The following is a 20,465-nucleotide window of genomic DNA, read 5'->3' as shown; positions in this document are numbered from 1 at the left end:
CTGAATTCCAGAGTCAACAATCTCCTTATCCAGAGCTGACTTCCAGCTCTGCCATACTTGCCAGAGCTCGCTAATGGCAGAGCTGACTTCCAGCTCTGTCATGCCGTTCCAGAGCTTGCTAATGCCAGAGCTGACTTCCAGCTTTGTCATGCCGTTCCAGAGCTGACTTCCACTTCCAGCTCTGACTACCTTTCCAGAGCTGACGCACCAAAGTTCGCTTAAGTTCCAGAGCAGAGTTACAATTCTCGCCAGAGCTAAGATTACTTGCAGAGCACGATCCAGCTGGACTTACCTTTGAATGCACGATTCTATTTCCTTAAAAGTCCAATTTTGCAAGGCGAGTTTGATGATAATCAGGATTGGAATGAAGTCTATAAAAGGGGGCTTGAACGTGAATGAAGAGATCATCTCCTGCCTCCGGCACTTAGTTAAAATTTAATCTTTGCCCTAATCTTTAGTTTCCGCCTAGGTAGCCAAAGTTTAGGTTTTTACGTGTTTTCTTAGTTCTTATAGTTTTAGTTACTTTTTGTTCTAGTTTATTTTCAAGTTTAGTTTACTTTAGTTTTGTTTCGAAGATTGGGATTGAGTGACAGCAATTTCATCTTTGTGACGTTTACGGTATTTTAGTATTTAATTTAATTTACTTGCTTTGTTACGTATACGTGTTTCTTTAAATTATGCAATTTCAATTCTGCAATTTCAATTATGCGTTTTCATGCTTTCCTTTAAATTCTGCACTTTAGTTTATGTTCATTAGATTAGAAGCTTTAATTTAAGTCATTTAAATTCTGCCTTTACTTTATGCGTTTCATTCTTGCCTAGGGTTTAATAGTTTCTTGCCTAGGATTAATTTTTATTTCCGCATGCATGTTTATGTTTGTTTTTTCTCGCCTAGTTAATTTTAAGATTAAGTTTTAGTTAAGTTTAATTCATAAGCTTTAGTTTAATTCATTTTCTGCCTAGATAATTCTTTAATTTAAGTTTCTAGTTAAGTTTAAATTCCAAGCTTTAGTTTAATTTTACTGCTTTCAAACTCCGTAGTTTACTGCTTTCTCGTGACATAATTAAAAGCTCTTTAAGATCTTCCTTGAGAGACGACATTGGGTTAACTTACCACTGCTAGAGTGTCCTTGTCCTATTGCAAGTCAATCTAGAGGTGTTCTAGTTGAGTCAATAGGTATAGGAGAGAGTGGTGGTATAGGTTGTTGAGGTTAGTCTACAAAGACCACTTCTCCCTTAGTTTTAGGAACTGTTTAACCACCTTTTCTCTCTCACCTTTATCTTTTTCTTTAGCTCCCTCTCTTCCAGACAATGGCTCGGTCAAAACACCTACACAAAATATGGACAAAGGCAAAACAACTCCATCTAAAACAATGCATAAACGTGAGTTTATTATAGAGTAAAAATTAACTCCAACAAACTCCCCCTTTTTGCCTTTCTTCACAAAACCAATCTCCATTAAATCTCCCCCTAAACGGATGGTCTCCCCCTGCATTTGTACTTCTTGAAAGAGCAATTTGCACCATCCAGAATTGGTGGTCGCATAAATCTCAAAATGTTGGAATCCATGTTGAAGCAACTGTTCTGATAACAACGAGGATCACACTCAGTGTATCGAGTGACCGCTCTGATACCACTTGAAAGTGTTGCTTCCTTCAAACTTGGTGTATTGCACAATGTTAAGGCAACACGAGAGTGCACATAGAGATATATTGCAGCGGAAATAAAAACACAAGACACAAAGAGATGGAAAAATTCTTCAAGTTATAAATTATAACTTGAAGACGCCTCATGAAAAAATGACTAAATCGAGAATGAACAACTCACGTTCAATACCTTTACAACGACATAGGTATTGAACATACGACACTCTCACTAAAGAACAAAACTCGGTTCAAAAGTAATACTCTGAAACCTTACAAAATTAAACAACGAGTGTTGACTCTGATGTCATCCCAACATACAGAATCACACTCGTACACAATTGCCCTACATGGCTTGATTTCTCTCTGTAAGCTCTGGTTCTGACTGGGAGCTCTTCCTTGGCATTTATATGCATCACCAACTTGCTCTCCAAGGCTTGAAAGTCGTGGATAGGTATAGGAAAGAGTGGTGGTATAGGTTGTTGAGGTTAGTCTACAAAGACCACTTCTCCCTTAGTTTTAGGAACTGTTTAACCACCTCTTTTCTCTCACCTTTATCTTTTTCTTTAGCTCCCTCTCTTCCAGACAATGGCTCGGTCAAAACACCTACACAAAATGTGGAGAAAGGCAAAACAACTCCATCTAAAACAATGCAGAGAAAACCTATTCCTAGAGATGTGGAATTGGCATCTGAAGATGAAGAGTACCAATCAGTCTGAAGGAATTTGAAGAGAAAACCTATTCCTAGAGATGTCTTTGATAAGCTAGTAGGTCAAGTTGAAGATGATGAAGGCATTGAGGCTGAGAAAGAACCTGTTGTGTCAGATTACGAGGACAGTGATGGTGAGATAAATTCATCCTCCACTAAAGATGAGTTTGAGGCAGCTAGGAAGAGGTCCAAAAGACTGAGGTATGGTCCGAAATGTAGTCATAAGAATCTTAACGTTGTACTCGAGATGAGATTTGAAAGTGGATGACAAGCAAAGTTTCCTTTTGAACAATTTGAGGTACCAAAAATATGGTTGCTCCCTTTCTTAACAAGAATAAAAATAATGTTCTATCCCATACTTATAATTTGGTTTATTATAGTTTTGTATTTCAATTATTTTGGTTGATTGTATTTTATAATTGTTTTTAGTGATTTATTTGATAATCTTGCTGAAGATTTTAAACCTCCTTTTTGGCTCTGAAATTTTGAAGAAAAAGGACAATATAGAAAAGATATCTTCAATAGATAGTCATTTTTTTTTGTTCATTTACATTTTTGTTTTATACTTTTTATGAGGTTTTTGAATATCAATGTTGCTTGAGCGAAACATCACCTTAATAGACAAAAATGTCATATTCCTTAAGTTGTATGTTAAAAATGCCCTACTTTATAAATTTAAGTATTTTATGCCCAAATTTAAGTGAATAGCCTATTTTACCCTTTGATGTGATGGATTTGCTTGATTTTTTGTGAAAGTCTTACACATTTGACCGATTTGACAACTATCAGTCAGCAATTTGACGGCTATCACTTAAGAGTACATTTGACCGGTGGGCGCGACTAGATCATCTAAGACTTTCACAAAAAACCAAACAAACCCATCAACATCAAGGGTATTTAAAAAATAGGACATAAAATGCTTATATTTATAAAAGATGACCTTTTTCATATGTAACTTAAGGAATATGACATTTTAAATTTTTTACTCTTTTATGAATATGATTAACTTTTTTTTTCTTTACGTGAAGGATTATGAAGCTAGGGGATATATCACTCAAAAAGTTGAAGTAGCGGTAAGAATGATCGAATATATCAAGTAAAATAAAGTTCATCCGCAGTTTTGTTCTGAAATTTCAGTTTTGAGGATTTCCAAGCTCCATTGAAAAAATTAGTTGGGCCTACGAGAAGATCACCTCCAGATGATAAAGTTGATTGTAACTTCACATTATATATATATATATATCTATTTAATTTGCCAAAAATACATACACAATTACACATACATAGGTATCCATCCAATGGACATGTAGTTTTGCCTATGTAAACTACGACTGTTTTATTATCTATTTGGTAGTAGTATTGTTTTTTTTTTTGTATTTACTCCCTCCATTCCATGAAGCATGACACAGATCTTTTTGGCACGGAAATTAAGAAATTGATATTTTGTGTGTTAAGTATGATAGGTGAAAAAGTGAAAATGTGAATAAAAGGTAATTTTTTTTACCATTTTTAGAAACGTGTCATGTTTCGTGGGACAGACCAAAAAGGAAACTGTGTTATGCTTCGTGGGACGGAGGGAGTATTGTTTAATTATGTATACTTTGATTACTATGATTCTTTTGTGGAATGCATGGATGAAGAACTAGAAAATAGATTAATGACCAAAATTTAGAAATAATAAAATATAATTACGGATTACACAATTGAAATTGAAATTTAGTGTTTGTAGATAATATAGATCAATGATCAAAAAATTGAGTTTGATTGTCTCATGAATAAATTGTATTTGAGCATGATTAATAAATTGTAATGATTATTTTTAATCTAAATGAAATGATGTTATAATGACTTTGTGCATCGCACAGGTGGATGTACTAGTTGTATTTTGAAGGAAGAAAATATGCAACAAAAAGATACTCTATATATTCTTCTTAGTATTTAATTTGATACTCTACGTCACAGAGGATAAAAAATATGCATCCCCAGAAGATAGAAAAGTCAAAATAGATTTGGTTCAAATTATCCCGAAACAGCGCTCCCGGATCCAACCTTATCCAAAGAATTTCGAGTATTTCGACATGAAGGAGATCAAGGTAAAATACAAGATAGATATCAAGAGTTATAGTCCAATTATAAGTCTAAAATGACTAAAGGAGTCATTTTCCTACTATGATTCATGATATTTTAGCCCATAAGTACATGTAAAATCTCATTGTAAAATCATTATTCCCAAGCTCTCAATTATTGAAAGCCTCACGCAATATTCAATACAAAAGTTCTTTATATTTTCACAATCTTCATGTGTTATATTTTCGCAATCTTATTCTTTAGCTTTCTGTTATAGGTGATATTTTTTGAACACAACAATGTCATTGAAAAATTTGTCACAATTTTATTTTTGATTTGTGCGTAAAAAACTTGTGACTTTACAATTCCACTTACATTTTAAGTGAGACTTTTAATTCACTAGTAACTCTACTCATGTTTTATTAAAATTCGTGTTATTTATAATGTGATAAATATTTTATAAATAAAGAAAATATAAAATATTGCAAAAAAAATTAGAGAACAAAATATAAAATATTTAAAGAGTAAAATTTTGAAGTAGCCAAAATGAAGCATAAAATACAATTTATGGCCACACATTGAAAAAACACAAAATTTGCCCATTTTTATTGATTTGGATGTTTTTACCCTTAATGAGGCGGACCAGGTAGGATCAGGCACGCGGGTCGCGTGATGGGTCGGGTTAGGCACTTATGGCACTGCCAATATTTTACTTTGGTTTTATTTTGGATTTCCGTTGGCACATTAGTGCCATAAGTGCCAACGGAAATTCAAAATAAAACTAAGTAAAATGGTCATTTGGGCACTTATGGCACTAATAGTGCCATAAGTGCCATACGTGAAGCACAAATACAGAAATAACAACATTATTTAACCCTAAATGGAATATATAAACCCTAAGGGCCTGTTTGATATGGGTTTATAGGTAGGATAAATTAAATTAATACAGATTAGTGTGATGTTTGATATCATGTGCAGTTAATATGGTCAACTCCTACTTAATCCCACTTCTCCATGCTATTTTGTGGGAATAACCCATACTAATAATCCGCCCCTCCCCCCTTGGATAACTTTAATACTGCGAAGTTGGATAAAATTTCTGCTACCCTTCCTCACGCATATCGATGCAAATGTCCAAGTAATGATGGACACACATGGTATTTTTAAAATTATATGAGGATAGTTTTGGTATTAGATAATATAATCCAACATAATCCTATGGATATCAAACACAATATAGGATTAAGTAGCCATGATATCAAACACCCATGAAATAGTATAAATCCACACTAATCCACACTAATTTTTCAAGATAATTTTAATCATAATCAATCCTAAACTGCAAATCAAACGGACCCTAAATGGATAATCTAAACCCTAAATGGAACATCTAAACCCCAAATGGATAATAAAACCCTAAATGAAATATCTAAACCCTAGGGAGAAGTGTGCACTTATGGCACTAATAGTGTCATAAGTGTCATACGTGCAGCACAAATACAGATCAGATCAGATCTGCCTATGGCTGAAATCGAAGGAGGCGGAGATCAGATCTACTGATGGAGGAGGCGGCGCAACGATCAGATCTGATCCACCGCCGCCGCCTCATCGATTAGAAAAAACCGACTCTCAAAATCCTGCCTTCCTCACCGGCGGCGTAGTCAGCCTCCGACTCCGCCGTGGTGGCGGACGATCTCACCACTCCGACGCGGCGAAAGCGGCGCTAGCAGATTAAACTCCGCTTCGTGAGAGCATTCGACGGCAGGCTCAGAACTCCGCGACGGCAATTGAAGGACGGAGGATAGTGGAGCAGCTCGGCGGTTTCACTTCGGAGGCTGTTTGAGTTCAGCACGGCGAAAGAGGCAGCCATTGGAGTGCAATGGAAAAGGGGCAAATTAGGCATACCGCCTAATTAATGGCTAAATTTTGATGTTTTAAGATTTGAGGCTAAATTTTGATTTTATATTTAAAATGGGACAGAAAAAGAAAGTTTTGGCGAGGGTAGCGACTAGGGATGGCAACGGGCCGGATCTGGACCGGGTCTGGCCAATACCAGATCCAGATTCGTTTTCATATACTAGATCCAGATCCAGATCCGTGGATCTGAAAAATTTTGGATCCAGATCCAGATCCGTCAGATCCGCGGGTCCACGGGTCCAGATCCATGGATCTACTATTTTTAAATTAAATTAAAAAAATTTCACAAAATCAACAACATCTAATTTTCATCATGAAAAATATAACACAAAATACTTTTATCTAATTACTTTTAGTTTTTATTCTTTTGAATATAATTTATTTATTATTTTTAATTTAGTTAATATTATTAATAAACTAAATATAAAATATAAAATATATATATATAAAATAAAACGGATCCACGGGTCGGATCTGGGCCGGATCCGAATCTAAAATTTCAAGATCCAGATCCAGATCCGTTTTCAAAACTGAGATCCAGATCCAGATCCGTCGGATCCAAAATATTGAGATCCAGATCCGTAAAAACGGATCTGGATCCACGGATCTGGACCGGGTCCAAGATCCACTGCCATCCCTAGTAGCGACGATGAGGTCAACATCTCACAAAACTTTTTCTAATTAAAAGGCAAATATAAATCATTTTATTTTAATTTATTATTGAAAGAAATCCTTTTCTTTTCCTTTTTTTTCTTTCAGATATCCAAACTAACAAAAATAACAAATTGACCCCTCTGCAGTCTCTCTTTCGATCTGCTATCCTTCGCCACTCTGCAATAAATCATTCTGCTACAAATGCAACTTCAATTTTAGCGCGAGCAACGAGGGTTTCAATCCGTTTTTGATCAATTGGTATAGGCAGAGCTGAAATCTCCGTGAAATCGCGATGGCTGATAATCCCAAGGACGATCTTCTGCAGTTGATCAAACGCGTTGGAGCTTTTCTCTCCGTCAAGTTTTCCAATTTCCCCCGCGACCTGGTGCGTTTTGATTATCTCTCATCTAATTTTCGTTTAATTGTTTGTTTATTCCCGTTTCTTCTTGACTTATTGCTAATTATCGGGCATCGTTTCTGTTTATGAATTTGCGATTCGAGCTATCTGTTTTGTGGGGCTCTTTCCCAAGATTGGATGCTGGTGTAAACTGTAATAAAGTGAGGATCAGTTAATTTTATTATGTATAAAAACGACTAAATTGGTATACGGAGGCTTGATTGCTTGATTATGTTAAAAACTGCGAGCTTATTTCTTGCTTTGGAATTTGTTTGGCTAACAAAAGATCAGAATGTTTGGCCAAATGATGTGTTGAATGTGTTGCAGGATTCACGATCAGTTGGGGCCATAGCAGGGCTAGCATTTGCTTTAGTGTTTACTTGGAGACTATTGAGAACACCTAGTGAACCTGAAAGAAGGCAATCTAAACGGCCGGCGAGTAGTTCTGGTGTTAGTAGTGCTGAGACAGTGAATGCTTCATCCTCGGGGGCTAGCAATCCTTCAGGGGATTCAACAACCCAGAATGTTATCGATGAGTTCTTTCAGCCTGTGAAGGTAGGGTTTTTCTTCGCTTTTTTCAGTTATACATTGTTGGGGAAGAGCAAGAGTGACATTTTTTTTAATCCCACTGCAGCCGACCCTTGGACAAATTGTTAGGCAAAGGTTGAGTGAAGGAAGGAAGGTAATATTTCGAACGCTAGATTATCTGCTTTTCATTGGCAGTGTAGCCAATCACTACTTAAAAGCAATAGCAGGCTTGTATTCCTAATACAGGAAGAATGTTCTTTTTCTAGTCTGTGCATTTGATATGTGTTATGTGCTTACTGAACTTTCGACCATTGGAGTCTCTTTCTTGTTTTGTTTTAACTTTATCTTTGCCTAATATATTTATGCTTCCTTAAAATATAATCCGAATAGTTTGATATGGTGTCTTGTTCACATTTTAATGAACCATTAATTTGGGATGACTTGTACTAGCATTCTGCTATTGTTATGTTGTATAGTTGATAACTTGATAGATCTCTAAAAGTTGAAAAATTTTGATTTTGGGCCACTTAGGAGTTAGGACCATTTTTGAGGTCAATAAAGCTCGTAGAAAATAAGATGGACGGACTTTTTGGTAACTTTAAGCCATGAAAAGACTTTCCTAGACTGACTGTGGTAATTAAGTTACTTGGAGAATTTTTATTAGGAAACTTTGAGATGGTTGTACGGCTCAAGAAATGCTGCCCAACATATGGTTATCATCTCTATTCAGATGATATCTCACTATGTAGTTAACTAAATGACAATCTCGTCATAATAAACCATGGTGTTCAAGATTCATGCCCCATAGCTGAAATGCTGTTGCATTTTTGGTCTGTTAGGGACAGGCTTTCTGTCAATTATCAATCAAGTTTGATTGTCTCTGTGTGTGTGTTTTGTGTCTGAATCAAGCAATTTTTTGGGTTACTATAATACAAATGGTGTTAAATGTCTGATTAATGTCTGACTCAGTAATACTGTGGTTTGGGATTTATGAAATACTTACCACCATGTAAATCACATTCAACTTTTCTTTCCATTGCTTAAATTGTGCAGGTAACGTGTAGGTTGCTTGGTGTTATTCTTGAGGAGAGCACTCCAGAGGAACTACAGGTTGTTACCTTCATCTTCAAGTCTATAACATATGATAATCATTGTTACAAATCACTGATTCTTGTGGTTAATGGATTTCTTTCCAGAAGCAAGTGACTGTAAGATCATCTGTGCTGGAGGTGCTGCTTGAGATCACAAAGTTTTGCGATCTTTATCTGATGGAAAGGGTTCTCGACGATGAGAGTGAAGTAAAGCATCCTCTTTTCTTGTTTACCATTCATTTATTTTCATTTGATGGAAGTCTTTTTCTATGATAAGTGAAGAACTTCAACATATTGCAAGCCATCATGTGGACTTACATCTCACTCTTCCTGTTTATTATGGTGTCACAGATATCCTATTTTTTGTTTCCTGGCTTATGCTTTGTGCTCTTACATCAGATTAGGATGTATGCTTTCAAAAACATTTATTTCTGGGGTTCACTTACGAAGAAAGTTTAACTAGTTTCTGTTATTGATCACTTGAATTTAGTTTCACCACTTTTATTTCTTATAGATTGTATAGTTGCTTTGTTATAACAATTTTGTTTTGTAAGATTGGTTGTATTCACCATGCTATATTTAGATGGTGACATGTTATACTTCTACAGATCTACTTGCTAGATTAAATATTGATGCCTCTATCCATTCATATTGGAAATTATCTTCCTTCTATAATCTAGTCCTCTAAAACAATCTCTATTTATTGGGTTTATTTATTCTGGGTTCCAATTGCACATGAACAAATAATTAGGCTTCTTGGTTTTTTAAAAATGTGTTTTTTTTGTTTAACTTTTAGGAAACAAAAAACAAAGAGATATGGTACCTTTCAATAATCTTTTATTGAGACATGCTAGTATCATTCGCTGGCGCTGTGAACCACCTTTAATTACAAGGAAAATATTATCTTGGATCCTATATAAATCGGAAACAAATCATCACGACTCCAAAGTTTGGTCTGTGCTGCTTATTTGTCATTATGTGGCGTATTTTTCATTTTATGTTTGCTATATGGTGCAATTTACTCCGAGATTACCAATTAGTTTTTTGTCATTGCAGAAGAAAGTCCTCGTAGCTCTGGAAGATGCTGGGGTTTTTACATCAGGTGGCTTAGTCAAAGATAAGGTAACTGTTGGCCTTCATTTATTTTTCTTAATATATAAATGCTCCTTTGAGCTATAATCTGGAGTACCCCATGATTTAGGGGATTATCTGTTTGAGAATCAACAATGGAAGTTGTCAGTTGGAAAAAATGTTATGTGCTTATGTAGTTACGGAAAATTAATGTGCATTTTATGTGGCATTACATTGTTGTTAGAAATGTTCTTATTCTTGTCCACAAGGTAAGTTTGTAAGCTAATGTTAAGTATTTTGTAGTTTGGAAAATCTAATGTTTTCCATCTGCCTAGTGCCTACACACTACTTTAACTGAAGTGAGCTTGCAGGTTCTTTTCTGTGGCACGGAGAATGGACGGACATCTTTTGTCAGACAATTGGAACCAGATTGGCATATAGACTCCAATCCTGAAATTACTACCCAATTAGCTGTATGTTCTAACTCTTCCTTATCTTTTGTTATCTTCTGTTCTATTCAACAAAATATAAGTATTTATCTTGGTAACTTAATAAAAGCTTGAAGAAAATTGTTAGACATATAAGTTAGGGAGCCCTAACGTAACCCAAAACCATGGTCAAGGGTAAAGGGTTGACCCCCTCCAATATACCATTCCACACTTTCATGTGGAACCGATGTGGGATATCGTAACAAGAGGAATCCATGAAATGTGCGTTATTAGATATATCCTTCAATGGTACATTTTAGTCATTACAAAGTAGAAACACCTGCTTGTTGCTTGATGTCCTTTTGATTGATTGGTCTAAAGTAATCTGAAGCTTAGATTTTAGATTGTATTTCTTACTTGATTTTGACCATCAACAAGTTCTTATTCTTGCAATAAGTTTATTAATCAGTTTTGTCTTTTCATCTAAGTTGAAGAAAGGGGATAATATCTTGTACGATTTTCCCCCTAAGTCAGGAGGGTTGAATCTCTGTTCTCTTATCTGTGGATGTTGTGTTTCTCTCTCTGGTATGTGAGCTGTGACGGGAAAGAGGGGAAGACATGTCTTGACTAATTGATATACTGTCTATTATTGTGCATTGTTTAAACTATGTTCTTTTCAGAATAAATATTATTAGTGTCATATTATCATTGGTACTAAACAATATGTATCCTTTCTTGGAAGGGGATGCCGAATTCAAGAAAATCCTATATTCAACAAAATACACATTTTGAAATGGAATTAAGATGTTAGATTATGATTTGCGTTGTGTTTCTGTGCATGCTACAATTCTATTGGAGGAAATAGATAGATATAACTTTGTAGGATGGCTTTTATGCTTCACATTCCCCAACTTCGTTTCTTGAAAAGATCGTTTCACATCATAGCTTGGAATTGGTTGTATTTGTTATGCTTCATCCATCATTCTTCCACTTGTTTATTTGGAGGATTGTTTCACAGCATTGCTTGAAATTGATTGTTTTCTACATCATTTTTCAGAGATTCATAAAATATCAGCTTCACGTCTCATCTGTCAACCTCGAACGACCTGCCTCCAATGTCTTCACAGCTCCATCCTTGGAACAATTCTTTGGATGTGTCTAATGTGCAATAGTAAGGTATTTTTATTTATTGATTTAGTTTTATTCTCTCTCTGGGTTCAATGGTAGTTACATTGTTTGTTCGTTGATCACCTGCAGTTGCTGATATTCAGACGGACAATACTTAATTCAGTCATAGAAGCGAGAAACCTTATGATACAAACAAGTACAGAAATTCACCTAGAATTGATTCTTTTTGTCCTCGAAGCCTTCAGAAAATTTCATCTGTGTACTTTTATACGGTGTATTATGCTTAGAAATAACTTCGTTCCGTTTTTCCAACCTTATAACATGTGTTAGGATTTAACCCCTGTTGTATTTCGTATCACCATCACCTATACCATTCTGATTGGCGTCCATTCAGCACATAACGCCCTTCCTAGGAAGTTCGTGTGTTAGTGTTGAGTTTGCTGTTTCATCGAGAGGTGAAACCCAATGTCCTCGTCTGATGCATCAGGAAAGATCGACATTAGCAGGATGCCCTCTGCCATGAGAAGGATCAGCACAAGGCTGTATGGATGAAAGGCGCACTCCCAGGTTATGTTTTTGTTAAAGTTTATCTGTCTCACGCTCTCTGCCCCGTTTCCATTTGTTTGCTCGAGATTGTCCGTTGATTATCGACTTTCTTGTTGCTGGTCTGTGAAAGCCCTTGTAGAGCATCACATGGATTGATTGGAGTTTGAATGTTAATGTTGCCTTACTGTTTCTCTTTGCCTAGACTGAGCTGCTGCTTTTGTGTTAATGGTGGTTGTATAGATATGAGGGGTATTTCATACGTATTTTGCATTATATACATATACTTTGTTGGGATATCGTTGAAGCACTTTTCTTGTGTTTTTCCAATCCATTTTACTGCAACTAAATAGTGCTTTGTATTTATGCAACATGAGTGAAGGGAAAATCAGTGTTGAAGTAGACAACGAAGCGTAGTTCAGATGGTAAGACGTCTCCCCTCCAATAGGTCGAGGATTCGAGTCACTAAGGGTGGAAATGGAGAACCATTATTGATAATTTTTTAAGAAAGAATCAGTGTTGAAGTAAGGGTTCAATTATTATTATTACTATTAATCTTGTATGAGACTATTTTACCGTGAGATGATCGAGAAATTCAAATTCATATTTAATGATATATTTATAAGAGTTTATTTTTAAATTCCAAATCGAGATAGTAAAAATAAAAAGTACTTCCTCCTTCCCAGCTTCTAGTATCCAGTTGAGAGGCACGAGTTTTAATAAAGTGATTGAGTGTGTTGTGAGTGGAATAAGGGTTCCACATTTTATGTGAATGTTAAAATAATTAAATTGGAGTAAGGGTTACTAAAAATAGAAATGGATACTAAAATGTGGGACGACAAAAAAAAAAAAAAATTGGATACTAAAAGTTTTCACTAAAAATAAAAATGGATACTAAAATGTGGGACGGTCAAAAAAGAAAAGTTGGATACTAAAAGTTGGGACGGAAGGAGTATTTATTAATATAAAAAATTAAAAATAATTATACTTACTATTTTATCTTCGTAATTCACAATTCAAAATAATTTTGATTGTATTTCGAGTTTTATGCTCTAACTTATAATTTAGATATATTTAGTTGTGAATTTGAGTTTTGATGTTATAATTTATTATTTAGAATATTCTTGATTGAAAATTTGAGTTTTTATACAATAATTTACAACTTGTGATACTATTAATGGTGAATTTAAGTTTTTATACTATACTAATTGGATCAAATATGCCATGTTGATTTTCTGATAGGAATTTGGATCTTTCGATATTTCTAATAAAACTTCGAAGCATTCCATACCAGAGTTAGGGGTGTAAGTGAGTCGAGCTAGCTCGCGAGCTACTCGGGATCGACTCGGAAATCACTCGAAATCGACTCGATGTTAATCGAGTCGAGCTCGAGCTCGAGCTACTCGACTATATACCGAGCCCGAGTTCGAGTTTCTTGATACTCGACTCGTTAGGCTCGCGAGCCTAATCGAGCTCAAATAATTATATATATAATATATAATATATAAGCCCAAAATTAAATATATTTCAGAGCCCACAAAGAAGGCCCAATTCATAAGCCCATTCTAACACAACTAATGAATTTGAATTACCAAACCCTAACTCACAACAGCTGCTGGCGCCGCACACGACACACCCCCAATCTCTCATCTCTCTCTCGGCTCGCTGGTGACACGCAGTCCGGCACTCGACGCCACGGCGGCTCGGCCTTTCCAGCGAAGGTCCGGAGAGCTTAACAGCAGCAGTAGTGCAGCACGCACGGTTCAGTGCGATTCTGCGCTGCACGACCTCCATCCACCATTCCCGCCGTTTCTTCTCGCCACCAGACACCTTTCCACCGTCGCCCACTGTCATCTCCGTTCACTCTGCTCAGCGCGGTCTCTTCTTTTCTGCGCTAATCAGTCGGCCGCACAAGACATCAGCATCATCTGGATCGAGCTTGCTCCTCCTCCGACTGCCATTTCCCAGCCCACCGCGACAGCAGCAGCGACGCCGCGACGGCTCTGCCCTCCTCGACGCGACAGTAGCAGCAGTGCAGCAAGTATGTATGAAACGAGCTCAAACGAGCTCGAGCTTGAGCTCAAACTCGAGTAAGACTCTACAATCGAGCTTAACCGAATCGAGCTCGAGCTCAAAAAAATCAAGCTCGGCCGAGTCGAGCTCGAGCTCGAGCTTCCTCAAAATAGTCGAGCTCGAGTCTGAGCATAGCAATACTCGACTCGACTCGGCTCATTTACACCCCTAACCAGAGTAAAAAAGTAAAAATTGAAAAATTGCACTAAACATATTGTATTCACCGTAAAATTAACTACACTTAAAAAAAAATGTTTATCATGATATTTGAATTCAAGTGCTACATTCACTCATCAAAGTACTACAGCTAAGCTCTAATTTCGTCGAAAGTTAAATTTAGGTGTAAGTTACAACAAAAATTTAAATATAATGGAAGGATAATATTATTCCTCCTTCAAATAAAATAAAAAAGGAAAAATAGTGAACTTCTCTTTTGTATAAAATGTGGGAAAAGAAAGAAGACATTTAAAGGCATAAATTTTTGTTACCCCTCCTTTTCTTATGATAAATTTATCCATCAAATAATAACAATATTATCAACTTAATGAGTATAATAATAAATTTAACGAGTATTGTAGGGTCATGTCCCAAAAAAAAGTGATACTCTCTCCGTTCCAATTCAATAGGCCTTCCTTATTCAGACGTCTCAATTCAATAAGCCACTTCCTAAAATAAAAATTCAATATATAACAAATATTCCCATATAACTCATTGTTTACACCATTATACGTCATACATAATTATCTTTTCTTCATCTCTCTCTACTACTTTTTGGACACATATATCGTTAACAAAAAGTTAATTTCTCTCTTCTATTTTATTATAAATTATCCGTTTCTTAACATCCATTTTCAAGGCTTGTGGCCTATTGAATCGAGACGGAGAGAGTATATTTTTTGTGGATGCTTAATTGGGGATCATAGAGCTAGTAATAATTAAATCCGTATAACACTAATTAAATTTATAGATTGTAAAACAAATAATTTAAGTCACTCATTTTGAACAAATGATAATAAACCATTAATATAATAAAAAATATGTTTATATAAATAAATAATTCATACACATAATTAATAAATCTATAAAATATTTTGAATCGAGATGAAGGAAGTATATTGTTTGTGGACGCTCAATCGGAGATCACGGAGTTAGTAATAATTAAATTCGTATAATATTAATTAAATTTATAGATTGTAAAATAAATATAATTTTTTAAAAGATTTCATATTAATTATGATATTTAGTGAAAGAATTATTATTATAAAAATTGAACTCAAGATCTCTCACAAAAAAAATAAAATTTGGTGACTAAGCTTTGCAGCTCGTCGATGTTAAAGTTGGTAATATTGATATGCAATATAATTTTGGTTTTTGAGTTAGAAATGCGCACAATTTATCCCCAAATTGAAAGTAGCTGCCACTTATGTACGGAATAAACCGACTCATTTCTCTAAGTCATCTGCTCGCCGTCGCCACCGCAACCGCCACCGCCACCGCCACCTCCGCCGGCCCCTATTCGAAACGGTCGCTCCGCCTCAGTCCACAGTTCAGATCTATTGCCATCAAGCACTCCTCCCGCCGCCGCACAATGGACCCTCCGTCTCCCGCCGCGACCGCCGGGATCGATGATTTTGTGAACGTCGGAGAGGATGGTACGATCCTCGGCGAAGACGACGAGGCTCTGCCTGCAAATGACAGCTCGATTAGTGACAGTTACAGCAGTTATGAGAGGAGAGTGCTGCCACCGGAGCTCTCGAGGAGTGTGGCTATGCTCACGTGCGAGTCGGCTGCGGATGGCGGCGTCTGCGATGTATATTTGGTTGGAACCGCCCACGTTTCTACGGTAATTTTGGTGTTATTTTGATGTATTTGTTTTGAGATTTCCATGATTATACAGTTTAATTTCTAGATCTGAATCAGCTCTTTTTACCATTTTCCAACTGTTTTTCTCCTTCTGATTACTGCTGGGAATTTTTTTGCATTGTTCGGATAGAAATTGGTTATTAAATCAGAATAGCTTAAGGGAATTGCTCTGTCATTTTCAGGAATCTTGCCAAGAAGTTCAGGCTGTGATAGAATTCTTGAAACCCCAGGTGCTTTTCTTTTGATTGATTTAACTACTATGTACTAATACTCTTTTCTCTTAGTGGTAGTATATGATAATTCATTGTTTGCGTCATGGATTGGAAATTTGGATATCCCATGACCCTTGATAATTTCTATAACTTGAGCTAATTTTGTTTAATTCATATCCTATTGAAATGATAGGATTGGAGAAATCCTAGTAACAAGGATAAAAATACACAATCATGAAAAGTAAACCCCTTCTTAATGTACTTTGAGGTCTTCTGCTATTATTATTATGCACCATTTTCCTTGTCACTACCCAAAATAGCAATGTTATGTGTCTATTGCAGGTTGTCTTTTTGGAGCTGTGCTCTAGTCGCGTTGCGATTCTTACGCCGCAAAACTTGAAGGTTGGTCTGTATTTGTATTTCTATTCTCTCTGTGGAATTAATTGAGGTCAGTGTTTGTGATTAGTCAATAAATATTATGAAATGATAGCTTTAGAGCCATGTAGTCTGCTTTTGCTCGGTTTCTTGAAGATGTACATGTATAGGACCCAAGCTTCGTCTGAGGTGAGAGAAGTTAGAACTGCTTGCAATGACCCTTTACTCTCTATGAATTTAATACCATATGGCTGAATGATTGATTTGAGAAGATAATTAGCACAATGAATTCTTGTGAACTTTGTTTCAAGTCCTATAAGGCCAGGTGATACTGAAATAGATACTCGGTGATACTGAAATAGATACTCGGTGAGATCGGCAGCTAGACTTGAATAGAAAGCTTCTTGTATTCTTGTTGCTCAATAGACTCTGAGAATTAACTTAATCACAAGAGGTCACCTTTGACTTTCAGAACAGCAACTAATGATCTCGACTTGTATGAACGCTTCCGTAATCTGACTTTCTCATACCTTATTCAATACATGATGATGGTTCTTTTATATGCTCATGGTTAACTCAAATTCACAAATAAGCCATGTTTTGCAGGTGCCAACCATGGGAGAAATGGTGGACATGTGGAAGAAAAAACAAAATCTTTTTGGGATACTCTACAGCTGGTTTCTTGCTAAGGCATGATTCTGTTTTTCATTTTATGCTAACTTACTAGAGAAACTTCTCGTTTTGGCTTCTTCAACAAACAACAGATAAATCTGGCGACTTTATAGTTTTTCTATGATCTGCCTTTTTCTAGGTCGCTAGTAAACTTGAAGTTCTGCCCGGTGCAGAGTTTCAAGTGGCATATGAAGAAGCCATGAAATATGGTGGCAGGGTTATACTGGGCGATCGACCTGTTCAGGTACTTTTCTTCTCATTTTACTATTCTAAAGTAACACAGAAACCAATTTGGGCAAATTGCTAGCTTTGTTGTTGCTGTTTCTGCCTCCGTAGTCAATACTGTTTGTGCATTATGAACAGCTGTTGCTGGCTATCGAGTTTTGTTTACAATAATGCTTTTCTCTTAATTAATAGTAGCAAGTTGTGTCATCCCTTTCTCTTAATTAATAGTAGCAAGTTGCCTGTAGCCAGAAAATCATGCACGATTAAATTTGATTTGTTGTTAGTATTGTTTAAGCTTTTCTTCCTTTTCAGTTTCTAGTTTTTTCTTCGTTGGTAGATTACGTTGCGGAGAACATGGGCCAAGATGCCTCTTTGGCACAAGACAAAATTATTGTACGCGTTGCTGTTTCAAGCAGTTTTCTTGCCAAGCCCAGAAGATCTTGCCAAGACGGTATACTAACTCACCGTATAAGACTGGCATATATTATCTTCCTTGTATCTGGAGAAGTGAACTTTACTGATGTTAATAGGTCTATTTTTCCTTTGTGTAGCTGAAGGAAATGGACGATGTTGACATGCTAACTCTAGTAATTCAGGAGATGAGCAAGAAGTTTCCCACTCTCATGGAAACCCTCGTCCATGAGCGCGACCAGTTAGTATTCTCATACTTTCTAATTCTTCTCTATTATATTCTAGGTTTCTTATCCTTGTAATATTGCATGTTTGATTGTTTTCATTCCATATTGCCGTATGTAGATATATGTCAGCCACATTACTTAAAGTAGCACGTGAACATAACTCGGTGGTAGCCGTTGTGGGAAAGGGCCACTTACCAGGAATCCAGAAGAACTGGAAACAACCAGTTGAGGTAAAGAAGTTATGCCATTCGTTGATTACATTGTTCAGATTCGCTACTTGATGTTCACCTTCTACATAGGAGAAATCGCGATTTCTTAAATAATGCCCCGCTGTTCTAACTCGGCTTAATTGATCGTTCTATGCTGTGATTTCAATTATATCGGCCCGATGTAACTTTACTCACTTGAATGTTTTAGGTGAAGCAACTTCTGAGCATGCCAATTGAAAAAAAGACGATAACAGTGACCAAGATACTTAGTTCTATTGGAGTAACAGTCGCTGGAGTTGCTATAATTTCTGGCATTTATCTCTCCATCAAGAAATAGCTCTTTCCATCTCATGAAACAAAAAACTCTTTTCTTTCAAATTTGTTAGCATATTTCTTTACATTTTTATTTTATTTTCTTTCAAATTCGTTAGCATATTTCTTTACATTTTTGTCAGGTCGTCCGCACTGTATGGACACCCGACCTTCGTCCCATAACAAGTGTTCTAGTTTTCTTTTTGAACTGTCCATAACAAGTGTCATAGTTTTAAAATAAGAAAGCGGGCTCCACCACATTTGACATTTTTACCTTTAATAATCTCTGCTTTAATTCTATTTATCTAACAAAACAAAAGTGGGTTCCACTAGTTTTTATTTTGTGTTAATAGGCAAAAATGCCCACTTCCTTAAGTTTTTTTGTAAAAATGCCCTAAGTTATCATACAAAGCATTCTATGCCCTAATTATGTGAAGTACCTATTTTACCCTTTGATGTTGATGGGTGTGCTTGGTTTTTTGTGAAAATCTTACACATTTGACCGATTTGACAGCTATCAGTCATAAAAGTCAACGATTTGGCAGCAATCAGTCAAAAGTGCATATGACCGTGGGTGGCTAGATTATGTGTCCGCCCGGCCGGACACATGATTTTATCGGGCGGACACATCATTTTATCGGCCGTACACATGATCTGCCACCCAAATTATGTGTTCGACAGATAAAATAATGTGTCCGCCTGGTGAAATTATGTGTCCGCCCGGGCGGACACATGATCTAGCCGCCCATTGTTCATATGTATTCTTGACTGATAGCTGTCAAATCGTTGACTTTTATGATTGATAGCTGTCAAATCGGTCAAACGTGTAAGACTTTCACATAAAACCAAGCAAACCCATCAAATCAAATGGTATTTAAAGAATAGGGCATAGAATGCTTTGTATAATAAGAGAGGGCATTTTTACAAAAAAAGATAAGGAAGTTGGCATTTTAAATTTTTACTCTTTTGTTTTTCTACTCTTTATCATATTCACCTAAATTTTCATGTTGAAACAAATTAGGACACTTGTTATGGGACGAAGGGAGTATAATATAATTATGCTACAATGCATGGAAGCAAAGTCTAGTTTTTATTTAATTCACAAATTGGCTGAACTTCGGATTTATCAAATCGAGGTAATTTAATCAAATTCAAAAAATAGACTTATTGCTTAAATCACTAATAAGAGCCTCTTAGAGGTTCTCTGCAGAGCCACCTATTTATAGAAGCACCCTCTCTTCAACATGTGATTCTATTTCAACAAAAAAGAAAACTTGAATTTTAAATCAAATAAACATAGAAAATTTTATTAGATTTAAATTTGAAAATTACAATAACTAAAATTAAAAATATATCAGAAATTGTAAATTTTATAAATTGCATCTACGGCTTCATACGGTTGAATCCTGCCCAAATATGCTTGATCAAATCTTGTTTGTGACAGTAGTGGACTCATTTATCGCGAATACTTATATCTTCAGCCAAATAAACTCGGAAATTCTAACTTAGCTCCTTGCATAGCTTCATGAGTGCTGCTCGACGTCCCTTTGTTCCATTATCTCCCCATTCAGTAGCATATTCGCCTTAATTCTAGATTATCATATTCAGCAATGATAATATATTTATACACTCACTGCTCATAAGGTTCCCTTAAATATAAAATTATCTCTTTTTCAAGGAAGTGTTGCTCGGAAATTTGTACCGTCCACT

General features: G+C 36.0%; 2 protein-coding genes across 3 annotated transcripts; both read left to right on the top strand.

Annotated features, from left to right (window-relative positions):
• Positions 1-7,059: 7,059 nt before the first annotated feature.
• On the top strand, positions 7,060-12,526 carry LOC131012653 (peroxisome biogenesis protein 22-like). 2 transcript variants are annotated; one of them, XM_057940639.1, is made up of 9 exons: positions 7,060-7,375; positions 7,715-7,942; positions 8,022-8,069; positions 8,969-9,025; positions 9,112-9,213; positions 10,063-10,128; positions 10,449-10,550; positions 11,563-11,676; positions 11,763-12,526. In XM_057940639.1, exons 1-8 carry the CDS (start codon positions 7,283-7,285, stop codon positions 11,665-11,667), a joined length of 801 nt encoding a protein of 266 aa, XP_057796622.1. In that variant the 5' UTR covers positions 7,060-7,282; the 3' UTR covers positions 11,668-11,676; positions 11,763-12,526. The 2 variants fall into 2 exon arrangements, with proteins under 2 accessions (XP_057796622.1, XP_057796621.1); XM_057940638.1 differs by having other exon boundaries at positions 11,563-11,681.
• Positions 12,527-15,622: 3,096 nt separating this feature from the next.
• LOC131012652 (uncharacterized) lies at positions 15,623-18,959 on the top strand. The gene is made up of 9 exons (XM_057940637.1): positions 15,623-16,092; positions 16,295-16,342; positions 16,667-16,726; positions 17,306-17,389; positions 17,511-17,615; positions 17,934-18,047; positions 18,148-18,248; positions 18,353-18,464; positions 18,652-18,959. The coding sequence occupies exons 1-9, from the start codon at positions 15,673-15,675 to the stop codon at positions 18,778-18,780; spliced, it is 1,173 nt and encodes a 390-aa protein (XP_057796620.1). The 5' UTR covers positions 15,623-15,672; the 3' UTR covers positions 18,781-18,959.
• Positions 18,960-20,465: the final 1,506 nt, after the last annotated feature.

This window comes from Salvia miltiorrhiza, chromosome 2 (genome assembly GCF_028751815.1).
Source record: "Salvia miltiorrhiza cultivar Shanhuang (shh) chromosome 2, IMPLAD_Smil_shh, whole genome shotgun sequence".
NCBI lineage: Eukaryota > Viridiplantae > Streptophyta > Magnoliopsida > Lamiales > Lamiaceae > Salvia > Salvia miltiorrhiza.
The sequence above is the reverse complement of the archived record's forward strand: the minus strand, read 5'-3'. Positions and strand labels throughout refer to the sequence as shown.